Here is a 27,891-nt window from a genome sequence, read left to right on the forward strand (position 1 = left end):
GGTTTCCAATCATGGGCAAGTTTGTTTATGTATGGCAAAGAAATCATGGACAAACATGAAGTTATAATGGCCTTGAGTCTTCCATTTGCAGCCAATTCATTATCAGCCGATACTGAAATGCAATAGCTATCAGAAACACCAAGAGGTTTCCAGTACAGGTTTTCTATTGGTACTGGAAGTATTTTTCCTTGAGGTATATCAAGATATTCCAGTGACTTTTTCCAAACCATCTGACAGAAGAAAAGAAGCACAGCATTAGATTTCATGAGCAAACCAAGCCCATTTCTCATGTCAAGTAACAGAAACTGAAATAGGTGCATCAGAAATACTAGTAATGGGCTTCATGTAATGTGGAGGAAAGAGGCTGGAAGGCTCCAAGTTGATATGGCATGAAATGGAAATAAAGCTGAAAATTAAGTATGTTATAATCTTGCTGAGAGGCTGTTTTGTTCTATTCCCACCATCCAAGTTATTACGAATATATGGGAAAGGGCAGTTGAACCAACAAGCGTAAAGGACACAGTAGAAAACTGAAGTGAGGTTAATCACGTTACTTCCCAGTGTAAATGTGCTTAATGTAATTCAGGCAAACAGTTGCTCTTTGTTTGCATTAACTGCAAGTTGCCGTCTGGGCAGGCATGTCTGAGCAATGGGCTTTGCCTCCTGCTCCTGCTCCCGCCCCAGCCCCTGGATGGGGAGGGCTTTGTGTTCTGATACAGGATGTAGCAAAGAGAAGGAAACTCATAGTGAAGGAAGGAAAGGGAAACAGAAATGAAATGAAACACAGAAAGTAAGTTTACAGATCAGACAAAGGAAGCACACGATACATATGTGTTGAACCATTGTCTGTTTTTTAGGTGTCACAGTACAAACAAACTACAAATCCCACAGCCCAGACCACAGTGCTCGCTCTTGATATGGCCACAACTTGTCAGTTGTCTCAGTCAAAAGCTTTGGCAATAATTAACACATAACTGAGGAGAGGCAGGCTTTACTGGTGTAAGTACAGGGAGTACAAATCTGAATTGTGCCTGCCTCTCTGTCAGTCCTGTTTTCAGTCCATTATAATGCACGAGAAGATGTAAATGTAGGAACCAAGTGACCAATAGCAATTGGAATGTTGACCAGGAAATGGGAGGCAAAGTGCTGGAAACTGTAGGAAAGGAAGACAAATTGCTGCACATCCTCTTTTGACAGGAACGTACCTAGCAGCAATGGATTGGGAAAAGTGTCACTGTGGGATAGATCCTAGGCAGTAGCCAGTCCTGTGAAATCTCATAGTTGTGATGCATCCTATAAACAGATGCATGGCTGGCTCACACATGGCCTTGCAGCGAGATCTGAGGCAGACGCCGCATTCTCCAGATCACCAGTGCTGCGGGGGGCAGGACCATAAGGAAGGTCATGGTCAGTACCGTAGCAGAAATGACCAGCAGTATTTGCCATGGCGCAAGGATGGTTTTCACCACCATTTCCTCCATGTCCAGAGTTGGAAGCTGTAAAGGAAAAAACACACTGCATTACTTGCTTTCAAATATGACGGCATAGATGTGTTTGTAGTACCTAGCAAAGGAATATGAAACAGAGGTGTGAAGTCAGAGTCATGATGTGTCGGGTGGGCAAACAATGGCAGGGCTGGATGGCATTATAGAAATGTCAGGTATAGGACTTCTGAATCTAGTTCCTAATGTCACTTCTCAGAGTGGAGCACCAGCTTTGTTTGTGAGTGTTTTCTCATCAGCATGCGAGGGGGAAAGTAAAAGTGTGTCACGGGGCGGAGGAGTGGAACATCTTCCCCAGACGGACTGCAGTTAGCAGAATAAAGACGTTACTGCTCTGGAAATTAGTAGTGCTGGTCACTTTTCCGTAGTTATCTAACAAATACGTTGCCCACCAAGCAGGCAACTGAACCTGATGTTAGTGAGTAGAGCTGGCAACGTGTCTGAGGAGAAGGACAGGGACAGGAGGTGGGAGGCAGACTGTCTTTCTCTGCAGTAAAGACTGGCTCACAGATGGATTGGTTCCAACTGGCATTAAGATGCTCAGTAAAGAATGGTGTGTGTTATGGATGACTGCAGATATATTTTAATAAAATGAAATATATATATATAAATATGTAATAAATAATGTAATTTGTAATATAAATAATGCATACATATAGTAAAACCTATAATACATAATACATATAGTAATGTAATATATGGGATTTATATTGTATACTGTATAATGTAGATATCAGGAATGGTATCTAACAAAGAATATTTACGTTATTTATTATTTAGTTAGTCCCATGGTAACGTACCAGGTGGTATTTCTATAAATTGTATATTATATATATCTTTATATATATAGTCATTATTTTTATATTTATTTTTATATGTTTATATGTATCATATATACTATATATTTTATATATTATATTTGTATTTATATCGATAATGACTATAGGGCGGATATTAGGGTAGGAATAACAAACCCCCTAACTATTACTTTTCTCTGATTGATAGATAATACTCCTATTAGATATGCAATGCAATATATTGTAAGCTATTAGAAATACCTCCTAGTATGTTACCATGGGGCTAACTTTTAATGAAACCGTTAGATCTGTATGAAATTCCTTCTTGTTTGTTTGAAATGCTTTTGATTGACCACGTGAGGAGGTTTGGCAGTCAGGCTGTGGCAGATACTTCCAGAGCAGAAGCACAGCCGCTGCCTCATGACTGCAGTACCATACAGCAGGTGAGAGAGAAGCAGAGCGGTTAGGAAGGGGTTTAATCAATCACATTTGTTTTGAGGCAAGGAGAAAGGACTGCTTACAGGTGTGCCCTAGTTCACCGAGGGCTGCCTGCAGCACCTCAGCACCAGCCCACACACCTGAGGGCCATGACGCATTTAAAAGGGGTGGTTGGGAAGGGGCAGGGCTTTCCCAGAGCCCCCTGCCCGTGCTGCCTGTGAGGAGGTTTCCTGAGGGATGGTGGTGCAGCCCGCAGCCTGGCCTTCTCTGCAGGACATCCAAGGTTTATCTTTGGCTACTCACAGTGGGGATATGGGTGGGGGTGTTTTGGTCAATAAATCCTGATACATACGGGAGGTGTAAGACATAAGCGACACTGAGGAAGTATGTTTATTTGGAAGACGTAGAAAAAAATGTCTCTTTGGAACCAAACATGCTGCTAACACTTTTGTACCTGACTTTAAAGCATTAAAATCATCCACAGTTAGGACCTCTATACAGAGGTCTGTGAGGAGAGGCATCAGGTTTATAGTACCACACCCTGCAGGGCTTGTTTCTGTGATGATACTCCCTAACAAAGGCTAGCAGCCTGCTAGGCAGACTCTAGCTGGAGCTTTGCTGCATTGATAACCATGCAGGACTCTGCTACTCTGTGTCATGCCTTTGCTCTCTGGTGTCAACACCTTTGTACCTACACCCTCTCCATTTGAGGTGCCGGCTCCATCTTTTCTGGAGGGAAAGTAAGAGGCTTAGCAGAAAGCCTAGTCTCCTTCTAGACCCTGCTGTGGCTCTGCCTGCCTTGCAGCACTACCGAGATTTTTCCAGAAACTTTTGGCCGTTGAAAGCTCATGTTAGGTTTTACACCTCCGACTCCCGCTCGCTCTGACAAACTGGAGAATGTGCTGGAGGGTATGGATGAAGCTCCCCTAGCTCAGCACCTGAGGCATGTGAGAGGCCTCCCCTCCGGCCAGGCACGCGCCTGTGGGAGGATGGCTCTGGAATGCTGCTCACCAGGCTTGTTCCCCTGTGATGCCCTCACCTTTCCTATAGGGTGACATTTTTTTCTTCTTCCCTCTGTGGGTGTGTGAGGGTAAGCATGTGTGTGAGGCTGCTCCCTGCAGGGGAGGCAGTTGTGGGAGAAGGGCTGCGTGGGGAGCTGCCCTGTACTGCTTTGTTCCTGACACCAAGCTGCATGGGTAGTATCAGAGTTGGGCATTCTGTCCTCCATCCAGTTGTCCTTGTCCATCTATTAGTTCTTTAAATATCTTCATTTCTGACCTTGTGGTCTCTCTTTTTGTCCCTCAGGCTTTTCCTGTCTGTCTTGTTGCTTCTGTTTCCATCTCTAGGTTTCTTTTTGATTCCTGATGCTTCTTTCACTCTTCCTTGTTCCCCTCTTCCAGTTCTTCTGTTAGACAGGCTACTACTCTGTTGCTGTTTGCATAGGAAACCCCAGCCCCCTTTTTCTGTGATTCTAATCCCTCATCAGCAGATGTCTGAGAGATAACATCCGGATAGAGTACCCGCTGGGCCTCACACAGCAGGCTACAGGTGATGAGAGTGGAGAGACCACCCCTTTCCTTGAATGCTGCCTGTTTGAGGAGGTATACCAGTTAAACTGGCAGAAAACCACCTTTCAGTAATCTTCAGTTGGATTATATCACATTGTGTGGGAAAGAGATGGCATCCTGGATGCTGAGAATGAAGGCAGGCTCTGCTCTCTATCTCTACTGAGACAATAGGATGAGGGGTACTTCAGCACGTTGGCGGTAGAAGCGCCAGAGGAAGGCACCCTCTGCTTCTTCCCTCGGTGCAGATGACCTTGTCTTGCCTGGATAGGTTGCTTGGATATGGTTGCTGTGTAACGTGAAGGTCAGACAAAACCCTATGCAGGTCTGTGGGAGAAAACACACTGGGAGGGGTCAGCTTTAGTTGGCCTTTCTGAGGAATGAAAATGCTCTGCAGGCAGGACATGGTGGTGAGGATGATATGGCAGAGGCAATTGCACCTGCACCCCGTTAGTCTTTTGAGGACTCAATGTGTCAGGAACTGTTCCTGACTCCCCCTATATGATGAGTGGGAAATGCTTACCATGAGTATTGCTCTTCTACATACCTTTCAGTAAGATGCATTGTAAATAAGTTACTTTTATGACTGGAACATGTCCCAGATGCACATAGTCTGGAAAAATAAGTCTGTCAAACTGCATTGCTGGGCAATTAGTAGTCACTGAGGCTGGAGGCCTTGACCTTCCTGAGTGTTGCCTGTCGGTGTCAGCTGGCCTGTTTCGTTCTGTGAGGCTGCATAAGATCTGGAGCTGCTGCTGAGATAATGAGGTGTTTGTCTCATTGTCTGTACTTGAGGCACACACGCTGTGTGCTTCAGTAATCCTCCCAAACAGCCGGTAACCCTACTAACTTTCTAAACCTCTCAGGTTTGATTACAGGAGGGGTTGAATGAAAAAAAAAATAAAATACGGATGGTCAACCAAGCCATTGGTCTAGAAATACAAAAGCACTGCTGAGTCTCTTTCAGAAAAAATACAGACACTGGAGCTGTGCAAGCTCTGTGACAACTAAAATCCTCATCAGTAAACGTATCACATCTGGTATCTACACTACAAAATGTTTTACACTGAGGAATGCGCTAGATTTTCCCCCAAATTTACTCACTCTCAGGAAGAGTAAAGGCCTCTACCTTGCAACTACTCTGCCATCTTTCCCCACCTGCTGAAACTATTTAAAAGACTGCTTGTCCTGCCTGCTGCGGGCATTGCTGTATATAGAGCATTATCTTTGCTTTCAGCTGCACTGAACCTGTGCTTAAAAATAGCTATTTTTCCTCTGCTCATCTTGCATTTTTCTCCAAGTTACTCATGATTACCTTTGCTAGTCCTAGCTCTCAAAAAAAAAAAAGAAAATCCAAATGATCTTATCTGCCTATCACACCTGGGGTGGTATGGGAAGTTACTCCTCCCCAGTGTGAGGAGGCCAAATGGTGAGGATTTCAACACTGTTGTACAAAAAAGGGCTGGTTTGCTACCTACCGACCTATTGTTAAAGCTTTCACATAGCCCTCGTAAGCTCATGGGGTCACTGTAACAAGAGAGGGTCTCTGAACGAGATGCTTGAGGGAGGTGGTGGCCTCCCAGTCTATGCCTTGCTCTCAGTTGTGGGTCCTCTGAAGATGCTTTGCCTGTGGTGGAAAGATGATCTGGTACCTGAATTGGCATCAAAAATATCTATTTATATAACTCTTCCTCCTCCAAACCTCAGAATACCTGGCTGTTCTGCAATATTTTTTTTCTCTCTACTTGGAAGGGTCACACATCTACTGCTGCTGACCAACCTCTAGGTACACAGAGAGCAAGTTTTAAACTCTTTTCGGGAGCCTTGTAAAGTACAGTGCAGCCACCAAAAGGCCGAATGGATTGAGGTCTACAGGGCCTGTTTCATACGAGCACATTGAGTTACATTCCCTTGTTTCTATCAGGTTTTTCTCTTTGGTAGCTTTAGCTTTCAGTGTTGCCCTAAAAGCATCTGAATAAACGACTGTTTGACATGAGGAAGACTGTGGACAAGGGCTATTTGCCTTTCCTCATCTTTGTTTCTAACAGAAAGGCTGTAGTTTCTCATCTTCCCTAACACAGTATTTCAGGTTTAGGCACCTAGTTAGAGGGTTTCAGAAAGAACCTGTTCTCTGTAAATCCTGTGACCCTTACATGATTGCTGCAGGTAAATAACCTCAGGTGGGGGGCATCTTGGTGCTTGCAACAACAGAAATTCCCGACTGGTGAGCTAATTGGTGGTCCTTTTCCAGAGTACAACCCTTGTTGATAAATATTTGTAGGGCAGGCATGACCATGCCTTGGCCTGACACTTGCATGGAGGCTTGTGTGACCGAGTATTTATGGGAGCACAGCAAGGAAATTAGACCCTCGACTAATGTCCACACAGGTGGATTCAGTATTTAATTTTGTGCAGGGTGGCCTGCTCTAGGGCTCCTCTTTCTAATGTTACTGGAAACTCTTGGCAGTAGCACTGGGATTCTACCCTATTGTCACTTGTGAAGACCTGGCTGCATCAAGGACTGTGGCCTTCAGATCGACCCATCAGCCACAAGTTTTCCATAAAGACTCTAGGCCCCTATTGCGCTGTTCACTATTACGTGAGGATCTATCCCTCCAGTTTCCTTCCCCACCCGAATGAGCATGTTCCTATGGTGTGTAAGCTTGGATTTTTCGTTGATATGGAAACAAACTAAAACCAGAGCAGACAGTAAAAAGAGAATGCCTACAAAAAGTGTGGTTGCATGACAGCTTTTGGGAATACCTTGGTCACACTCCACTTTGTGCAAGCACACAGAGCAAACCCTACCTCTGCAGTGCTCAGCTCCTGGTCTGCCTTCTTGTCAGAGATAACCACCATCAAACAGCAGGTAAAAACACGACTGACAGTACTAAGCAAAAAGATAGATGAAATGTTAAAGACCCAATATTAGTTATTTCCTTTCACCTACATTTTGGCTATTTTATCATGCTGGCAGTCCTGCTACAGTACACCGATTCAGAATATCAGATAAAACCACATATCTGGTATTGTGTTTCCGTTTTTGTGTGCACAGGGCCTCCAGCTCCTTGCGGGAGGGGTTTTACCACCTAGATGTGCGTGCTACCTAGCTAGATGCATGGGTTAACTGTTGCTTTGGCACAGCTGTAGCTGCAGAAGGCTTCCTGTTTTGCATATGTGAACACCTCGGCAAGCCCTTGTTTTAATGGAACAACAGGTCAAAAGGGCTGAACCTGCAATGATGACCTTGTTCTGCTTGCTGCTCTCCTCATTCTCTGATCAAACCCTTTGCACTTCAAGTGGAGCAAATGAGTATTACTGTGCGCTGCTTCTCGACCATAGCTGCCAGCATCCTATTGACATTTAAAGATTTGACATGGCCTCTCAATTTTTTGGAGAGGCTGTCACTGCTGCAGTGTCCCTAGTCTCCCTTGCGACACTGTGTGACTGCAGAAAGGTGAACCCCTATGCCGCTTTTCTGACCTGAGGCCAGAGGTAGCAAAGAGTAGGAATGTGAAAGGTTCTGAAACCTGAGGTTTTTGCACGCTGATAAACTAGAAATGAGGGTGATGGTCAGGAAACCTGTCACTGTAAAAGTGTCACTTAAAGCTCCTGAAAAATCCAGAAATTAAATCAGTTTAGCAGCTTGGAGAAAGGGCCACATTTGACCTCTATAACACCTGAAAGATCAAACTGCACTCGTCCCTAAAGATCCTATGCTTTCAAACCACGAGTGCTCTGCAAATGCACCGAATCATAAAATTTTAAGAAAACTCTCTGATTTGGCTTGCAGTGCACATTTGCCTCTACAAGTAACAACTGCATAAAGTGCTACTTACAACAACTACTTCGGCATTCAGTTTTACAAGGATTTCAATCTTTCTACAGCAAGCTGTAATGTTGTCTGATTGATTAAACTAAAACCAATCTAGCACTGTGAGTAAATTCTCAAAAGACACATTTAGTAGAAAAAAAATCTTACCGAGAGGTTTGGCTACCGATCTCTAGTCTAGTGTATGTAATCTTAAACATCATGAAGACAGAGCTCATTTAATAACACCAAAGCAGCTCAGAACACGGGTATTTGGCTGCTGGTGCCTTAAGTTGCAGTACCTTTCATCTTATTTTTCACAGAGGCAGCTACCTAAATTGAAAGTTAAAATGAAACAGCAGACTCCCTGCCATTTAAAATAAATGTGCATGACTTGCTTTGGACATGCAAGTTCTGTTTTTTTCCCCCATATTTCACCTAGCAAGGTATTTTTGTTGTCTTAGTTCCTGGCAGGTTTGTTAGTTTTTTCACTCTTAACAGTACTGCAGAGGGCTACATACGCCTGTATGCTACACACGCATTGCCTATCCACAACTGTTTAAATGCTTTTGGACAGACTCTTGCAAGCTCCTGGTCTGCTAACTTCAAAAGGAAAATAAAGCCTTGTTTTATGCAGTGCGCTTGCTAGCATAAACACCTGTTTAGCAAACTGACTCTTTTGATGGTAGTGAGATTAACATTAAATACATGAACAGAAACTTTACATTTTGACTATGGGAAATAAGTTCTAACTATCCCTGAGGTGTGATGCAGATGGAGCAACACATGAGTGCTCCTGTAAGAATTTCGCTCCTTTCCATCCACTCTTACCTTGTTAGTGTCCCTGCAGTGTGTTGCAAGTCTCACCGATGAAATTGAGTAGGTTTGCCCGGGTTTCCATCCTCTTGTCAGGCAGCCTGGGTGGGCGCTGGAGCCGTGCTGGACCTGCTGGGGATCATGAGGGTGGCAAGCCCCTGAGCTGAGGTGTGCGGTGGTGCACAGGTACTTGTTTGTACAGCAGTGCCTGCACCGCCTCCCACTTACTGGTTCTTAAAGTGGCACAATCCTTTTCAAAGCTAAGGGTGAGGCATTTCTGCATTGACTACGGTTTGCTTGGGACCGGTAAAATAACACCCTGCTTGGTCACATGTCCTTGAGCTGCTTTAGCAGACAGTCACTTGGAGGTGATTGGTGATGGCTCTTTTTCTGCCCAGAAACCACCTTGGGCATTCTCTGTAAAAATCATAATTTCTCAAAGTCACTGTTCTGTTGACAGCCAGTCAGAGGCTGAGTTATTACCTGAGAGCATGGACAGCCTTCAGAGTATGAAGGCTGACACCCCTAGGGTTGTTGCACGTTCAGGGGGTTGAGCCACCTGACTCCCAACACTGTAGTTTGGCTCGACATTTGCTACTTATGAGCTTACCTTTAAGTATTTGACAAATCACGGCTGTGTTATCTATTACAGGGAGTAGGAAGCTCATGGAAACCCCATCAGGGGTTTTGCTATGCAGTTCAGGCTCTACTCTTCACTGGTGTGGGGGTGGCCTTGCACAGTTGCTAAAAACTGACCCTCTTACCTCTGCTCAGTGCTGTAGCGTTGTGACCATCGCCTCTGGAAGTGGTACTCTCCACTGGCTGAGATATTTGAGGCGCATTAGTTTGGCTTGTCAGCACACTGATACAGTCATGTAAGGCGCAGCTGGTGTTCATGGTTATAATCAAGCGGAATAGGTTTTTAAAATATTTTCGTAAAGGTTTCAGAAGGTAATACTGAGGTACTGCTCTAGCCTTGGGCGTCCCGTCTTTTTACAGCACCTTTTACAGAGGATTCTCTGCTGCCCTCTCAGTCAGATTTTGGAAATGAATGACATAGGTGTCCAATGCCATACTGATTAGCTTTTCAGGTCAGGCTTACTGGTTCCAGACCCGTCTGCTGTTGGCAGGGTTGCTGGAGGGACTGAATTGAGGCACAATACTTCCTTTGGTTGAGGTTTTACATCCTCATCTGGAACCACAGCTAGAGTGACTGGACAGCATAAGCATCTGTAGCTGCAGGGTAACACTAAATACCTTACCCTCTCCCTGGGTGTCTGTGGGGCAAACATGCCCAAATATTGGGCACACGTTTCTGCCATGGCATGTGTTCCCTAGACACCCACTTTCTTTTACATACTTTTAATTTGTTCTGCCTTTGGCATGATTCTGTAACCCCTGCAGATAAGCAAGGAGATGTTCTGATACTGAGGCCTAGGTTTCCAAGAGAGGCGACATAAAATAAAACCTTACCTTATCTTTTACTGTCAGTGGGGGTCAAACCTCATTCTCAGGCTGGTGTTACTCGCTGTAAGTTTTCTAACCTGTATCGAAATACGACGAGTGGAAAACTACTGTACGAGGTGATGCCTGTGCTCCTGTTTCCTAGTGCTTGTGGCAGAGGTGGTTTCGCAACAGGAGTCACGCAAGGCTGAAGGCTGTGGGTGGGTGAGCTGGTGGGTGCATACAGTTACTGGTAAACTGTAAAACATTTCTGAGTAAGAGTATAGTTTGAAAGTGAAACAGTGCCTGCGAACTCTTGGTTCCATTTTCCCTCCACATATCTATTTCGACCTCGGTTAGCAAAGCTACGTAATAGTCTACCTAGACCTAATATGAAAGGATTTGGTATTTTAGGTTGTGATTGTGATGCCCAGAAACAGTACTCTAGTTAGCAGCTTGTGATTCTTATTGCATGCTAGACGGGTGTGTTGCATAAATGGAGGACTGTGCTCTAAAAACACTTCTTTTTATATGTTTGGATACTTTTACCATTCCAGCAACAGGAAAGCAGTCCTATTTCATATGCATTGCTGTGATGAGCAGTCTGAGTATTACCACAGTGAATAATTGGGTACCTTGTTGATGCAAACCACCTGCAGACAGCAAATTATCCAGGCAGAAAGGTATCTTGGCCTGACATTGGTCCTGTAGTGTTTCTCGTCCAAAGTAAATACCTGTAAGATAAATTGCTTGGTTTGCAGAGAATAGCAGCATGACTGCTTTGCAGGCCATGACAGCAAGCGAAGCGCTGAACTGAAGCCAGGAAGATCGGTACCTTTCCATAGAGCAAGTGGTGAGAATGTGTACCCAAATACTCCAGTACCTGCACTTACACCGGCTCAGTATTACCATGCACAGCACTCTGGAAGTGCAGGGATGTGCATGGCTATGGGGCTGCAGGCAGCCCCCTCTCTGCCCCCAGCATTAGCACTGGCTGTGGTCTTGCCTTCCTCCCCCCGCTTACCTTTATATGTTGACAGTTTGGCCTCCCTGTCACCCAGGGGGAATGAGGAGCTGGTCTGGCTCTAGGCCTGCATGGTTGGCTCCCTCTGACTATGCTGGGTCTAGGAAAGCTCTTGTGAGTGGGTGCAGCTGATAGCGAGGTGTTCGGCCTGGTGAGTATGGAGGTGTGCCTTAATGGTCAGCCGGCCTTTGCACCACGTCTCTGTGGAGCTTATGCCGAGCCTATGGTCTCTAAGCTCTGCTGGAGTCAACTGCCCAGGAGGAAGGAAAAAAAATCATAGCCATCTCTGGGTGCTTCCACTGCACTGCGCAGCTCTTCCTCTGCTCATGGGAATGCCCAACTTTGAGGTGCTTGGACCTCAGCAGTAAGGCTATTATAAAAGCTTTGTTTTAAACAATCATTTAGCTTGCACTGGAGGGGATTAACTCTGAGTGGCTTCTACAATGAGCACAGAATACAGGTGGCCTCTGAAACCCACGTTCACCAGACCTGGCCCCAGGGAAATGCTGCACAAGATTTACGCAGCTCTGAAACTGCCAGGGGTGCCTAGAAACCAGGGGTGGGTATCTGACTCCATCCATGTTTTGGCTTAAATAGCTCGACCTTCCCCTGGCTCTGCTGATCTCACCAAACTCCATGGGCACTGTATCATCTTGGCTCCTGTGTGTTTTCTTCCCCACCTTGTCCCACGTGGCATGAGATGTTGGTCGTCTTGTCCTGCTAACACTGTCAGGAAAGGCATTAGGAATTGCTAGAGGTGCTCAAGCCAAGTGGCTTCTGGCCAATGTTTTTAATCCTCATATAGAGGATTAAAGACTGCTGGTTCTAAAGCTTTCCCATGGAAAACATTAGGATAGGTGAGACCCCCTTGAGCTGATAGCCCTGTGTCTGCCTAGCAGTGCTGCTTACTTCTTTCAAGGAATCTGCTGCAGGTGAAGAGGCCTGGAGAAATGCAGGCTGAGCAACAGCTGTGGTAGCAGCTGTCTGCAAGGGTGGGTTTGGTGAGGGAAATCTGGGAACTAAGGGGATCACAATACAACTTTAAGGCTTGTGGTTACAGGGGGATTGAAAGCCTTTGTAGCTGCGAGTCGCTTTAGGTATGTGCTCAAGAAATCTACTTTTTTCTCTTGTGAAAAGTCAGCAGTTGACAAGAGCATAGGAACCCTTGTACAGAGAGTCAGTAGCATTGGACCTTCAGTAAGAGACCAGACAAAATGGTCCCTGCTCTCATTACGAGTCTCTTCATGGATGGTATTAGTTCAAAAGCCAGATCAGGCTGGGAAAGTGACTTTTATTTATTTATTTATTTTGGCTTTTATCTTAGTTCACTAGCTACACATCAAGACGCAAGGGATGGGAGATACAACTCCAGGGACTCTGTCAGGCAGCTGCAGGAGGAAGTGCTAGAACTGGCAGACAATAAGGCGATTCTGGTTGCACTTTTTGTTATTCCAAGTGCCATCGGTGTACATCTCCACGCACTCCTCTTCCCCTTTGCCTGAAGGCTCGTTTGAATGCCAGTTGGTATAGCTCGGTTCAGCACCATCCAGGAACTGGAATTTGCCTGGAATTAGAGATTCCTTTATCCCTAGGTAGGCATACCTATTGAACTGCTTCACGAAGTACAGAATGGCATCGTTCTCGCCTGTGTTCCTTGGAGTAGCAATAGACCCCCCAGCCTCTTCACATGTTTTCACTGTGGTGTGGAAATCAGCCGTTTTCCCGTTGGTAGCAAATATTTTTCCTTCAGATGCTGTTATTATTTCTTTCAAGTGGAGGACTGCAAGAACAGGTGGAAGCTGTTAATCTTTCCTTTGTGCATTGCTTTGCAGTTAGTTTGCTGCCAATTGTAATTCCCACTGCCTGCTTTCCTCCATAATTTTAAGGTAAACCCAGAACCAATTAAGGGACAGGAAAGCTTAAAATCACAGATTACACATGGAGAAAAGAGACAACCCCCAAAAGCCATATCTTTGCATTTAGATAAGGTACGCTATTATTCCCTCTGAGTCTACTCCTACTGCACATGCCCTTTGTGATGGCTTGCAGAATACAGAGATAGTTGTCAGTCCTTGGGCAAGTAGGATCTCAGATATGATCTGCTTGTAAATGCTTTGATTTTTTTCTTTGGCATTCAGCTTCTATTAGGGACATGACAGATGCCCATGGGGCACTTTCGCATAGGAAGAGCTTTTAGTCACAGTTGGATTTGTTTGCTGCCATACTTCAGGCCTGTTAGCAAGGCATCTCCCCCTTGTTACAGAAAACTAATGCCCCCTGCCCCCAGTTTGTCAGTTATCTCTATCTGCCAGCACACACAACATAAATGTAATGAAAACTGAAAATTCTGCCTTTTCCCGAGAGGCCGTTTTGTTGCTCATCTTCCTTATGCCCCTTATTTACGCTACGGCTGTAAATAAAGGTAGATAACTTGCCTCTTTCAAGTTTGGAAATCCGATCTTCTATCTGAAGGATCACATCTCCCGTTTCTTTGCCAGGAAGTGATTTGAAGCCTAAAAACAAAATCAGAGATTATGCACTTCAGTTCGCTGTTTAAATGTTGGCTTTTAGGATAAGGCATAGATAATTGTGTGAAACTAATATTACTTATTGCCATTTGACCTGTTAGTTCATTGCTGTGTTTTAAATAGGGAGTTATTTCAAACAGTAATATTTTATTTTATTTTTTAACTATACTAAACAAATTCTTGGCATCATCTTGTGGAGGAGAAATGCTGGAAAATGTGAATTAATAGTCTGGGTTAGTATCTACTCTACAAATGTTTGAGATGGTGCAGGCAAAAGACTGGCACTTGCCCGGTAGGTTTTATTTTTATTCATGCTACTTTGCGCCTGCAGACAGCATTGCTCAGGCTCCTCAGGCACTTACTCACAGTTTCACCCTCACACCTGGCACCAAGTTTTTTGTGCCCTGTGCTATGGAAAGCGATATAACCTTTTCCTGATATGAACTGAGCCTCTGAGTCTTTAGGCAGGGCCGTTTTGAACATCTTTCTTGCTTCGTGCAGGACACTAATAAAGATCTGATTATTTTTCATCATGTAGAACCCACTTCAATACACACAGCATAGCACTCGGTTTATGAGGCATAAAGATGTTACACAGCAGTACATGTAAATACAAAAGGAACTGGTAACTGCGGGTACCTGATATAAAGCCTTGAGCTATTCCCTTCTCAGGTGAGATCCTGAAGCCAGGCACCGGGAACTTGTATGCTGGGTTACCTTGAGCGCTGCCAGGGAGCAGGAAAAGAGCCACTGCTAGGAGTCTGTGGAACATCTGTGGTGACAGCATTATTCGAAGCCAAATATAAAAGTCTGGTTTACTCTCCTGTGTAGAGTCCTGGTCAAAAAAAAAAAAAAGGTGTTTCAGACCTTTGTCTGGATTTGAAGTTTCTCCTAAGATACGCTCAATGAAATGACTGAGATTGACAGCTGCAAAGCTAAGTTACCTAGGAGGTAACGAATGACAACAGTGAACAAACTTGTCCCTTGCAAGCCATTTTCATACAGCAGATACTATCATATGACATTTTCCCCCTGGACCAAGCTACAGCTCCAGCGTTAATCTTACAGCGGAGCAACAGACTTACGCTGTAGTAAGGAAAAAAACATGTTAGGGCAAACCGCAACACTCTTTATCAATTTAGGAGGGAAACTGTTATTAATATTGACCTGTTAAAGTATCTTCACTGCAGGAGCTACCCTCTGTCACAACATGCTAACATTTAAACAAACCTGTTGAGACGCACATATCTAAACTGCAGAAGTTTGTGACCGGTTTGAGAGAATTAAACACATTTCAAAGAGAAACCTCTTTAGGGATGTTCAACTTACCTGTCAGCTCCTGCCAGAAATAGGAAAGGCACATTACCTAGTCTAATTTATAGGGTGTGTAACTTGAGATTCATCTTATCTATGGGAAATACCAAGAGCGTGTAATATGATATGAATTTGCACATGAATAGAAATTTCATGACCTTTAACTTGATTGATTGATAGGGGGTTTTCTTCAAGAGGTGGACACTTGAAATGTGAGTAATAATTTCAAGGGTTCTTTCTTGACTTGTAGAAACACTTCCGCGTGGTAGAAAAATTGGAGTGCAACAAGCACTTTCTCAGTACTTACTTGAAATACTTGATATTTCCACAGAATTGCTGTGCAAATGTTACCTGGTAAATGTCGGTTACGATATGCCAAACTAATGAGTTTCCCTGAGGCATAATATTCATCAGGAACACCCCTACAATGCTGTCACTTTCTTCATCATGACAGGTCCTCTGCCTGTAATTACTGAAAACTTGTAACTCCATAGAATCACACAGCAGCAACAAAGCCAGAAGACAATAGTACATCACAGACTTAAATAACCTACAGATTACTCTAGGGGAGGTTTATATATTACAAATAACAATTCTCCTGTACAATGTAAGTAAGTCATAGTTTCGTCCAACAGCAAAATGACCTTTGAGTGAGGAAAGAGCTGCCCTGTATCAGTCCTGTAATTACAGAGGCCTCAAGGCATGGAGCCTGGCTGAAATGGAAACTGTTGCCATGCATTTCTGAGTTACTTTCAGCTGTGAGTTGTTTCCATCTAACTGGGACTTGCAGGCATGGAGTCTCAGGCTGTGTTCCAGTTCAAATAACTAGGTGGGATCACAGCATCCTTATGTCTGGACAGCATCCTGATGTTGCGTGAAGGCTACTAGCTAGGTCAACTGAGGAATGGGTGCTTTCGGGTTGGACAAGGAATGTGAGCGGTACCCATACTGGCCTTAGATGCTACTGCTTTGAGGCAAGCCTAGATTGCCTCTGTAGGTATCCTGTACCCTGCACCCTTGCAGGATGTTACCTCAGCAGCTACGGTGGGGTCCTTGGCCATTGGTGTCATACCCACAGAGGCCTGATTAATTCCCTGCATTGCTTCTCAAGTGCCCTGGAAAAGGCACCACTCCTGTGAAAAATAAATAGGCAGTACCAGTTGTATGTAGTCAAATAGAGGAGGGACACATTGAATTTGCATGAGTAACCTTTGCTTAAATTTTCATGCTACAATTTGAGGTTCCTACCTTTGAGTGTTTGACTTGGTCCTCTTAACATTCTTTTTGCTGAGGTTTTCTAATTATTCCCTGAAACAAACAGATTGTGAGGCAATTACATGGGGTCCAGATAAGCTCTAGCAAAAGACACTGGCAAAACTTGGGTATTTGCATCCGTGCTGGGAATGCCTTCAGCATTTCAGCTGCATCTGGCAGAAACTGGGATGGACAGGTATGAGAAGGGCAGGAGGCTTGGCCTCCTCTACTGAGTTTCATGTGCTGAGTGATGGCCTGGGAAACTGAAGTCTCTTTGCACACTTCCTTCCCAGAAGGACCGATGTGGATTTGATAGGTTGTAAACTTTTCTCCTCTCACTTTTCATCAGCATTTTAATATGATGGAGCAAGCTACAATACTTTAGAAACTTTACATTTTAACTGCACTTGTTAATGCTTAATAGAATACTGTAATATTCTTCATAATTACTATTCCTTGTAACCTATAATTTATAAGCTACTTTATTTATTCTCAAGTTCTGCCAGGTTCACTGCTATGGGCCTCACTGATGACAAATAAGTTTTGATTGAGACCTTTTCCTCAGTGTTTCTACCTCTATTGCTAGGAGGCTTTAAAATACCAGTGCTAGCGAAGCACATTAACGAGAATAACAGCTTAGTGTTACACAATGTAGGTAGGTAAAAAAAAATAATAAAAAAATAATGCTGTGGACAGAGGTCTGTCAACACATCTTTCCTAGCTGCATCGAGAAATACAGACACTGGAGATGACTTTGAGGTTATGAATGTGGATGCATGTTCCTTCCATGGGCCTCTTTGTTAGCATTTCTTCTATATGTTTAACCTCCTGAAAGCTCTGTGTGTATATATATTTCCTTCATGGAGCTAGTCATAACATAAACAACCTTAAAGTCTCTCGCCTTATATTTAAATGGTTCCAACCATGTTTTCATATATATTTTCTCTCTACCTGGCTCTTTTGCTGTGCTCTGCTGCTGCTGCACTCCTATCTCACTACCACCTGGTCCTGCAGTTTCTGCGTGTCCTTTTCCATGTGTCCTTGTCAGACTGCCCCCTTATGCCTGTGAGTAACAGGAAGAGCACGGCGCATGTGGGCCCCAGCATCTCCCCTCCCAGTGCGGGTGTCTGGCAGAGCTTCTCAGAGGAGATCTGAGGCTATTCTTGCTGAGCTTTAAAACCCTGGAGCAAAGATTTCAGCTACATGTGAACACCTGAGAGGACAACCTTCAACCCGGTGTTTTGTTGCATTTACAAGCAGCATTTTAGAGCAGAAAGTCTTACCTTTACCTTTAGACAGCATGATCAGTGCTTGTAAATGCATCTTGCTCTGCTGACCCAAGTCACGTGTGGAGGATCCAAGTGGAGGTCACCGGGCGTCTCCAGTTTGTCACTTTGTGCAGCTCAGCTGAGAAACAGAGGCAGAGATAGTTGTGCGTTTATAACAGGTAGAAAGCAAAACATTATCTCCTCTATGGTTCCCACTAGCAAAATAGCTTTCTAATGAGAGCGAGAACGAGACCTCAGGTTTCTGAACTAGTTGAAACTGCTTTGCCATATGTTCAGCGGTTGTCCACCATTATCTGCAGAAGACTGTTCAGTTGTTCGCTACTGTCCTTATGACCATAACTGCAAACACTGAAATGTCAAGGGTTACAGTGCTCTTGGCACCTGGGGCACCAGGGAAGATATGGGTGAAGGTTTCATTCAAGGTTTCACCCTGGCATCACACCTGCCTTACCACCCTTAAGCCAACTGCCACCAAACTCCAGTTTCCTAACAGGCACTTCACCTCCAATCCAAGTCCCCTTATCTTTTTGGAAAGGTGCTACTCTAGTTTCCAAGCATCCTGTATTGATCATGCTTTACAGCCAGGCCTGTTTGTGTAACTGTAGGTTAATGCATTTTAAAATATTAGACTTTGACTTCAGATACTGAAATTTACTTGCACTCTGGCTCTCTTCAGGGTCTAAATAAACATGTGTGTTACACCGTTACACAATGCACTCAGGACCATAGTTTTCCTCCAGTTCATAAGAGTTGTAGAAGGGCCATTAACCTTTCCACCTCTTTTCAGTTTGGTTGCAAAACCGGCTAGCATATCCTGGCAGCAAATACTTCTTCTCCTGCGTATGCTTGCTGTTCTAAGGAACACTTGTAAATAGATGTAAAATGTATGATTACCATTTACCTTGTATTTGTAGCACTGGTAGGATATTGCACCATTAGGTACTGGTGTTTTTCCACTACGTATGGTCTCCTAGAAAAGAACAGAGGAATAATATAATTAAACGTAAAAAAACAGAAAGTGTAAGGGAGGTACTGGTCTCAGTTTTTAAAATATAAGGTAGCCCTACCTCCCTACGTTGTGTCCTGGCATTTACCACACTCGTAAAGTCTCATTTGAGCTCAATTTTCTGATGCTCAACAGGACTTGTTTTCATCACCTTTTCCAGAGAAATCAGGAATCCTTTAAAACATGCTTATTTGCTGTAATCTAGGGTCAATTTCTTTACACACAGTAGAGATTTCTGGGGGAGCAGGGAGGTAATAATATTTCTAAGATAAAGCATCTATTGCATTCCACAGTTATAACAGGATATCGCTCTAGACCCGAGATCCCCTCTGAAACCAATACCCATAATTTTTATGGCCAGACAACCCCCCCAAATGTTACTTACTTACATACTGTAATTAATAACAACTGCAGGAAACCTATTATCATCTGATACGCAACCATCTTGCTTCAGAAGACACTGAATTTTTGTGACCTTTCACAGAGATCTCAATTTTCACAATCTGATTTTATAACATTTGCAAAGTTTCTGAAACAATTCTGATTTGTGAGATCCTACTGTTAGATTGCTTATCTGTTATTACAAATAATAAAGGCTCAAACTAATACAGGAAAAAAAAACAAAACAAACAAACAAACAAAAAACCAACACACACCACTAAAAGACTTAAAAATACCAAGGACTAACTTGGAATTCCTGTGTCTCCTCACTATGTACCACTGAGACAGTAATGAACAGGGACAATTTGTTGCATTCATCCTTTTGCCCAGCCTCCTTTCTCTTCATTAAACACCAACAACTTTTTCTATTACTACGTGTTAACGAGACAGTTGGATCTCTCACAAAAAAAAAGACCACTTTAAAAAAAATAAAATAAAAAGCACAAAGAGACTGACTGATAACATTTTAAATGTTATTGGAGAGTTTAAATTGATATGGTTACACACTCATGCACAAAACGCTAGCTATAGGAACAAAACAGTTTGGGGATGCTTTTCTGCAGATTAGAACATGCCACTCATTTAATCTCCTGACTATGTACACCGGTAGTTAGTTAAAAATTGCTATAGCTTCACCAGGCTTTTAATTACTACACATGAATCCCGTGAGATAATAATGATTTATGACTATATCTGTAGAATATGGCTTTTATCGGGGAATTATTTCTTCTGGGCAAGGTGGACAACACTGAATTATGTATTTTCGGAGGTTGCTAGGAGATAGCTGTCCATGCCAAAGAACATGGACTCCATTGTTTAACAAGAAGACAGGATGCTGGCAGGTGTTTCCTTGATATCTTCAGATTTACACATGAGCAATAAATAAGTTGAGACTTTGGGTGCAGAAAAAGGAGGGCCGCCTCAGAATGGCATAGGAGGAAGGGTGGTGTATTCAATGAGAAGAACTGAGTATGACATTATAGGGAGAGATATTTTCATGACAATAACTGAAACTTGTAGTTTGCTTACCTCAATTGTTTCTGTTCTTGGAGTGAGCCGTCTACATGCAAGTGCTGCCTAGCAGTTCTTTGACTTGATGACGAGTTTTCATTTTTACACACCATGCCTGTGTTTGGTTGGGTTTTTCTAATACTAACAGCTTAGGCAGAAATAAATTGTACTTGGTGACCTAGCTTGGATGCTTTGCTTTTTGATGTAGTAAAACTCAGCTCTTGACACAACAAAAAAGTGTTGTTTTTTTTGACTGCATACCAAGCATTTAAGTGTCTTGAGGTATAAATCCATTTATCAAGAGATGATATACTATGATAGGTAAGTCATCTGTAATATTTTACATATTAATGCTTTCAGTAAGAACCTTTTATGGTCATAATGTAATCATAAATGTGATGTGAATAATTCACTGATTAACCAAAGGAATAGGATGCTCTATAGATAGTTGGGGATTTACATGTATTAATTTGTGCATTTGTTTCAGATATTAACTTAGCTTTTTAGCAGAGTGATTTTTATTTTTGTGTTTCTGCAACATGATGCTGCTTTATGCCATTTATTCCTCTCGCTTTCACAAAAAACCTTTATGTTTGAAATACACAGCTTATCAACAAGGTTTACTTGTTACAATATTAATTATTACCATTCCAGAGGTAGAGGTAGCTTTAGGTTAACCTTAAAAATTTCTCTGGCAGATGCAAACCAGAGAAAAAAATTTCTCTGTCAGAGTCAAACCTAGGAACATTAAACAGTATAACTTTAGTCTTACCTTTTCTCAAGGTAACCTGAGAGTCAGAATTTTTGTTGAGGCGTGATCTATTCCCTTCCTGTTTGAAAATTTTGGTGGAAATGGTATTACGGTCATAGGTTTCCAATGAGGCTATTGTGTAAAGTAGTTTCAGACTTTGAAATCTATCCAGCTTGCTACTGGGCATACTTTTCCCTTTTCTACAACCCTGTCCATTTTCAGATTGGCTGAGGTCTTGCATGTGATGCTGACTGTGAACCATCTGCTGCCAAAAGTATCCCCTCATCTTCTGTGACTGAACATCTTAAAGCTTTTCTACTCCACAGGGCTTGAAATGACCGCATGGATAGATCCCGTTTCTTCCCCTGGTCAGGCTAGGGACAAGAGATGACAATGCCCACAGTCAAGTCTGGGTTCAGACTGTCTGCCTGCACAGAGCAAGTTGTGGGGGAGGAGGAGAAGGAAAAGAGGAGTATAAAGTATACATGTTTATGCATGCATTTTAATTTCAGTACTTTCTTTCCTCACTCAGGTTGAGAGAAAATGAGCCCACAATGAGAATGAGCCCAGGACTTCCCCACTGCGAGGTAAGCCAGTGACACTTTGCTACTCTTGGTCTTTTGCTGGGTTTTTACTGCCCAAACCAACTACTCAAACTGAGTGGCAGTGGAAATACTTTCTGAAAAGGCTGTTCTGGATCTTAGGGGTTTTGGGTCTTAGTCTGACTTTGTGCTTTCAGCAGAGAACTAGTTTTTCTTTTGCCTTGATTGAACTTCCACTCTTACCTCCACCCCTGATATACATGTAGTGTGTGCTTTGTCAGTGGTTTTGGAGATGGACAGGCAGCCTTCTGCAGTGGTTATTGTTTCATGAGAGAATGTGATATTTAAGCACTAAATAAACACTTTAGTATTTTATAAACATATTATATGTTTACGTAGAACAAAGACAATGCTTATCAGTGTTTCGTAGGTTCTCATTTAACTAGGAAAATTACTTGCAACTGCCACTGTTACTGGTTTTGTTTTTTTTTTTTTTTAATGACAGTTGACTGCGGTTGCTAAACCTATCACTGCAAGCCCCATAATTCTAGCAGACACTCAAATCCCAACACCTTAATTACTCCAGACTCTGTCCATCTCCTTTTGGACAGAAACTCATAAATACTTAGAAATGCTTCCTCTGTGAATCCCAGGACATTTTTTAACCAGTATCTGAGGCCAAACCTTGGATTTTTCCTCTAGTCTTCACAGAGACCCAGTGCACAGAGACAGTCTGTTGTGACCAAGGACTTTTGAGCTCCTCCCAAACAGAGAGAAACATATACCCTTAGGCACATTTTAATTATGTTAATCACCTTCTACATTTGGGATTTTCTCAGGGATAAAAATACACCATAATATGATTTGTTTCCGATTTTCTGACATGCAACAACTGCAGAAATTGCATAAACTTGAGGCCTAGGTCATTTTATTGTCTCCATACTCTCAGGTGCCTGAAACATCATTCCTTAAAATTCACAGATTGTGAGGCGATAGAGGTTGCATTTCCTGTCGTTCCAGTTCCCATTGGTATACATCTCTACACATTTTTCTGTGCCTTTGCCATTAGGCTCATATTGGTACCAATTGGTGTAATTCAGAGGCGTGCCATTCATATACTCAAATTGTCCAGAGGTCTCATTCTCTTTAATGCCCAAATAGGCATAACTGTTATATTGCTCCACAATCCCCAAAATAGCTCTGTTCTCCTCCTTATTCATGGGAGTTGCAAGAGTTCCTCCAGTCTTCTCACAGGACTCTAGGGCAGATGAAAAGTCCGCTTTCTTCCCGTTGCTGGCAATTATTTTCTCTCCGGCTTTTGCTATTTTCCCTTTCAAGGTAAGCACTAAACCCCCCCAAAAAAAGAGCTAGTTAGCTTTCTGGGTCCCTCTGGCATATTACTGAGAAAGCGCAGACAGAGAAATCAGGATGACGAAGAGGAAATTAAAAGTTGTAAGAGAAGCGCAGGAGGGAATGGATGAGGGCAAGACTGAGAGTGAGGGGAGGATTACAGGTCTTCAGAGTTCACCCAGTTCAATAGGTGTCCCATAAGTTTATTGCTATGCTGCTTCTGTCCACAGATAGTCTCCTCTGAGACAAGGATATCCTACTCATAGTTGCTATGTACAGTATCATCTCTACTAGCTGTGTGTACTCCCTAAAGAGGATCAATTTTGTTTCAAATTTGAGCAAGAGAAACAGAGAAACTATCATTACTTTTGTAAACTCAGTACTCAAAACTTTTTCTAACATCTCTGGAAACTCCATTGCTTGAAGATATAAATGCTAGCAATAGGGTACAAGGCTGACAAGTTCCGATGAATCCATGCAGAAAGTGCAACATCATTTGCAATGTGTGTATGTACATTATGTGTAATATATATATATATGTATTTATATATATATACACACCAAATCCAAACAAATAATCATTAGGTGTTCCTGAGAAATCCGCGTTTTATTCTCCTACTAAGAAAGTACTTTGGTTCTTATCTCATGTTCGGTACTGCAGTATACTTGGGTATATCTTGCCTTACCATTGAAACATGCTTGACTTTGTAAAATCCAAAGTATTATTCCAGGTTGTTTCACAAGTAACCGTTACGTTACTTACTGGACATCTATTTCTATTGAGCATTGTAATAGCATCTAGGTATATTCAACTGATTCTGGACAATCTTAATAGATGACTATCTGCACAATTATTGTTTTAAAGAATACATTGACAAAGTAGATCTTATTCTATGCTGTCAATAGTGGGAGTAAGGCTTTTCAGGTTTAGGTCTAGTCACCCTCTCTGAAGCCAAAAATTAGTTTGTGGCACTACAAAAAATGAACACAGGCCCTGCAATAGTCCTAGAACAGCTCTATGGTGTCTCACAGCGAGTTCTAGTTTTGTAATACAGGACCATTTTTCAAGTGTGATTTCTGTTCTACAGGTCTTGATTCTATAATTACTTTTGCCCACTATGTTTGGAAATGGCCGAGAGCTGAAAAGGTAAACATGGAAAAATTACCTCCTTCGAGTCTGGACAGTCGTTGTCTGAAATTCTCTAAAACATCGCTGAATTCAGTGTCAGGCGAGATAGGTAGACCTACACACATAAGCATAGAAGTTATACAAGCAAGAAAAACTAGGTTCTGCTGATAGGAACTAATAATTAGCTTTAGCTGTTTTCCAAAACTAGCTGGTGCTTGATGTCTTTTAACATTGCCTGGGGTCTAATAGATATTTTCCCATAATTTTTTCACTTTTTGGCTATTACGCATTAAACAAAGAAAAGAAACCCTCTGAAATGCACATATATTCACTTCTGCGTAGAGAAGGCCTAATAAAACCACACATGAAATACATTTCTAAATCCAGTTTGAGGTCTTATGTGTGTCATGCCTATGAAAGTGTACACATCATAAGTATTTGCCAATGGTTTTGCCAGGGATAATTTTTCATTCTCATAATTGATACTGGACAGGCACCAGGGATATTTTTAAGAGGGAACAGTTCTTGTGGCATTACACAAAATTCAGTCTATATCATTTCCTTTTTATTCTGCTGAATGGATGTTTTGTGTATTTACAGCAGGATCTTATTTTAATTGGAACTGTAAATGCAGATATAGGTTGGTTTCCACATAGGTGGAGTGAAACACAGAGTCCATCCAGCACTGGTTGTTTAGGATGGGCACTGACAGTACAGGCAGATACTTATTTCATACAAATTTCCACTGGTAACAAAGGTCCTACGTGTAGTACAAAATTACTGACATGCTTCTGTGATGGTGTTCCCATTATTCACAACTAAAACTAGTGGGAATGTAGAGGCATAGCATATGTTACATCTGAGTTGCACTGTTCTAACTCTTACATACCTGGCTTCACAGCCAGTAAAAAATAACGTTTCACCCAACAGAGAGAGATATTTGTCTGACAAAACACTATATAGAGATCAGCCATTTTCACTTGATATTGCAATTACCCCTTTTTCTCCTTTATTTATTTATTTATTTATTTATTTTACCTTGCAGCCATGTGGGCAGTGGAGGTTCAGGAAGCCTTTCTCTTCCAAAAGGCCACTTTGGGCTAAGAATAGGTTCTGGAAAAGACAGGCATACTTATATACACATAATTTATATAATGGGTGCATATTTGGGGAATTTCAGTATACGATAGATCTTAAATGTAACACATTGCAGTTTGAGAGTATGAACTATCTTGTTAGCACTTTAGCCCGGGTAATGCACCTGGAGAAAATATTTCCATATAGACATAAAGTTACCCAGTGCAATTTATATGCCTCTCCAGACTCCTTTTGCACATACCATCTTTGAATACTATAGAAATAGACTAGGCACCTTTGATTTACATTTTAAATTACATATCGGAATAACATTTTAGTTATACAAAAAAAAGGCTTCTATGCTTCTCTTATGTAACGTGTAACACTGGAAAGGCTATATGAACTAGAAAGGTTTAAATGTTTGCTTATATGTATTTCTATGTTTAGGTATTGATAAACTGCATTTCCCCTCTTCTCCCAGATGAGACAGGAGCTCTGTCTTTTAGAAAAAAATTTAACTGACCATTTTCTCCATCTGTTTTTTCCCCTCTTCTGCCTACTGCCACCACTTACTTGAGGCCACATGTCCTTCTGTGTTACCTGCTTTTATTCATTCAGCCTTTGTGACAAGGATTTTTCCCCTAAACTTGTGTTTGTTGCCGGCTGAAAGTATGGGCCACAGAAACACCTAACCATTTAAATAACCCTAATATTGCCTTATTTAGTCTGAATGAAAAGACAACATAAAGGTTTGTTTTTTCCTTACCGGGGACTTATAGTTAGTACATGTGTATTATAATGAAGACAGTCACTATTCTTACTTAATAGTCGAAGTAGTCCACCAAGTCCTGGGATATTGGATAGCTCAGGAAGTCCTGGACAGTTGAGTGCATGGCAAGGCACTAGCAAGGCAGCTGCTGCTGTGAGCATGCAGAAAGAGTAAGACATCATGGTTGCTCAGGGCACCTGTCAGAAAATGCACATATTTGTCAGGCAGTGATTCTGCGAGAAATACAGGCATTGGCTTTTGTAATTGATTTTTTTTTCTCTTCTTTAAATATGCCTCTTTGCCTTGTTCTAATAGGGTGCAGTTTTAAGTTTACGGCTTGTTTTGCTACTATTGCATAGCTTATGCACAAAATTGTTTCTAGACTGATACAGATTGCAATACTTATTACAGAATGACAGTTACACCTTTGGGAATAGTGGAGACATATCTTCTTTTTTGCTGTGTCTGACTATTTGTAGGATTAATCCTTGAGAAATGAGCTCAGATATAAAACTGATCAGGCTTAGGACATTACTTCTCTGTTAGAGAAGTTTCAATGAAACATAGATGTATATGCCCCCAACCTTAAAGGCACAATCTGTTACAGTAGTTCTTGTGATATTTTGGAGCTGGTTAGCAATCTCTTTCTTTAGGCACAATATTGTTTAGGGACATTTATTTGAAATAAGTTTTTCATGAGGGCAAAGTTTTATAGCTCCATTGACATTCCCATATAGTTTTGAACAAAATTCCACAAGCCTAAAAATGTCAGTCTTGCACAAAATGCATGTTTGCTGGTTGGCTATAGGCCCGTTCATCATGTTTCAGTTTATTTCATCTTTCAGATATAATATTAGGTAGGGTTATAATCTCAGTGCTGAGATATGATTAAAAAGCACTCTGAAACTACCGATCATGGCTTTGCAACACATCTGCTGGGTATGCAGCATTGTCTAATGCTGTGCAGTTAAACCTGAAATGATGAAATATAAGACACCATGGTATGGAGATATCCAGTTATTAAATGAAAAGCAGATACAGAATCTCTGTTAGTGTCATTTATTAATTGGATACTCTAAAACTGGATTGAGCTTTAAAAATAAGGAATATGGCTTCATCTGCAGGACTGACTTTATTGTAAAAGGCTTTTGACATTATCCTAGATCTGCATCAATAGTGACTATACTTAAGGGCAAATCCCACTTGTTCATCTAGAGGCATGTCTAATCAAACTCGGCTCAGTGGGACATGCCCCCAAACATAACATTTATGTCAAAAATTTCAGCCTTAGGATGCATTTATAAAACTGTTTGAGCAACTCTCTCTGTCTCATTGCCAGAATATCCACCCTAACAAGTACATTTCAACTCTACCTGAGAGCATACATGCAGCATTAAAATGCACTGTCACGTTGCATGTGTTGAATCTGAGGTGGGATTCCTTCTGCAAATACCGGCTGCTTTGGGCTTTTTTTTTGTGGTTAGAACTAGATGATCTTTAAGGTCCCTTCCATCCTGAGCCATTCTATGACTCTGCAGAGCAGATTACTAAAGTCCCTATCAGAAGCCTACCTTAGGTGGCTAGGCATACTTATGTCCCTGAGATAAGGAAATGCAATTACAACAGGTATTTTTCCTCTGGTGCTGATCATTCAGAGACTTACATTTAAATGGACTGTTGCATCCAGCTCGTAATTGGATCCTGATGCAGAGTCAGAGTTCTGATTAGTTAAATAACAAAACGGAAAAAGAGATCTTTGCTTTTATTCCAGTTTCCATGCCCTTCATCTGTAACTACAATCTGGTGTCCTACAGGCATCTCTGCATCTACTATAATTACTAACGTAAGAAAAGTGAAAATCTAAACAACACCAAAAAAAAATCCACCACCTATTAAAGGGAAATTTAATTTAAAAATAAGTATGACCACAGAAATGAAAAGAAACAGGTTTGCCTTCTAGCTGTAGTTCCTTGTGATTTATGAGAAGGAAATTCAACTTACCTTTCTGCTTCAAAGTGAAATGAAAGAGTGGCT

General features: G+C 42.1%; 1 protein-coding gene and 1 long non-coding RNA gene across 7 annotated transcripts in view; one reads left to right on the forward strand and one right to left on the reverse strand.

Annotated features, from left to right (window-relative positions):
- Positions 1 to 830: 830 nt before the first annotated feature.
- On the reverse strand, positions 831 to 27,846 carry LOC137859172 (pulmonary surfactant-associated protein A-like). 6 transcript variants are annotated; one of them, XR_011098181.1, is made up of 11 exons: positions 25,050 to 25,111; positions 24,049 to 24,126; positions 18,683 to 18,751; positions 17,776 to 17,899; positions 14,564 to 14,759; positions 13,832 to 13,909; positions 11,397 to 13,176; positions 11,008 to 11,106; positions 10,403 to 10,473; positions 8,945 to 9,346; positions 831 to 1,496 (listed from the first exon to the last, which is right to left on the reverse strand). XR_011098181.1 is itself a non-coding variant. In XM_068687907.1 (5 exons), the coding sequence occupies exons 2-5, from the start codon at positions 26,037 to 26,039 to the stop codon at positions 22,501 to 22,503; spliced, it is 660 nt and encodes a 219-aa protein (XP_068544008.1). In that variant the 5' UTR covers positions 26,040 to 26,054; positions 27,521 to 27,846; the 3' UTR covers positions 21,594 to 22,500. The 6 variants fall into 6 exon arrangements, 1 of the variants encoding a protein (XP_068544008.1); XR_011098184.1 differs by adding an exon at positions 7,111 to 7,192 and having other exon boundaries at positions 11,008 to 13,176; XR_011098182.1 differs by having other exon boundaries at positions 11,008 to 13,176; positions 17,782 to 17,899.
- The window catches only part of LOC137859175 (uncharacterized), a 31,601-nt gene continuing 6,123 nt past the window's right edge, over positions 2,414 to 27,891 (forward strand). Inside the window, exons 1-2 of the long non-coding RNA XR_011098185.1 lie at positions 2,414 to 3,020; positions 21,523 to 21,577. This is a non-coding gene — a long non-coding RNA (uncharacterized lncRNA). The remainder of the gene's footprint in view (positions 3,021 to 21,522; positions 21,578 to 27,891) is intronic.

This window comes from Anas acuta, chromosome 7 (assembly GCF_963932015.1).
Source record: "Anas acuta chromosome 7, bAnaAcu1.1, whole genome shotgun sequence".
Lineage (NCBI taxonomy): Eukaryota > Metazoa > Chordata > Aves > Anseriformes > Anatidae > Anas > Anas acuta.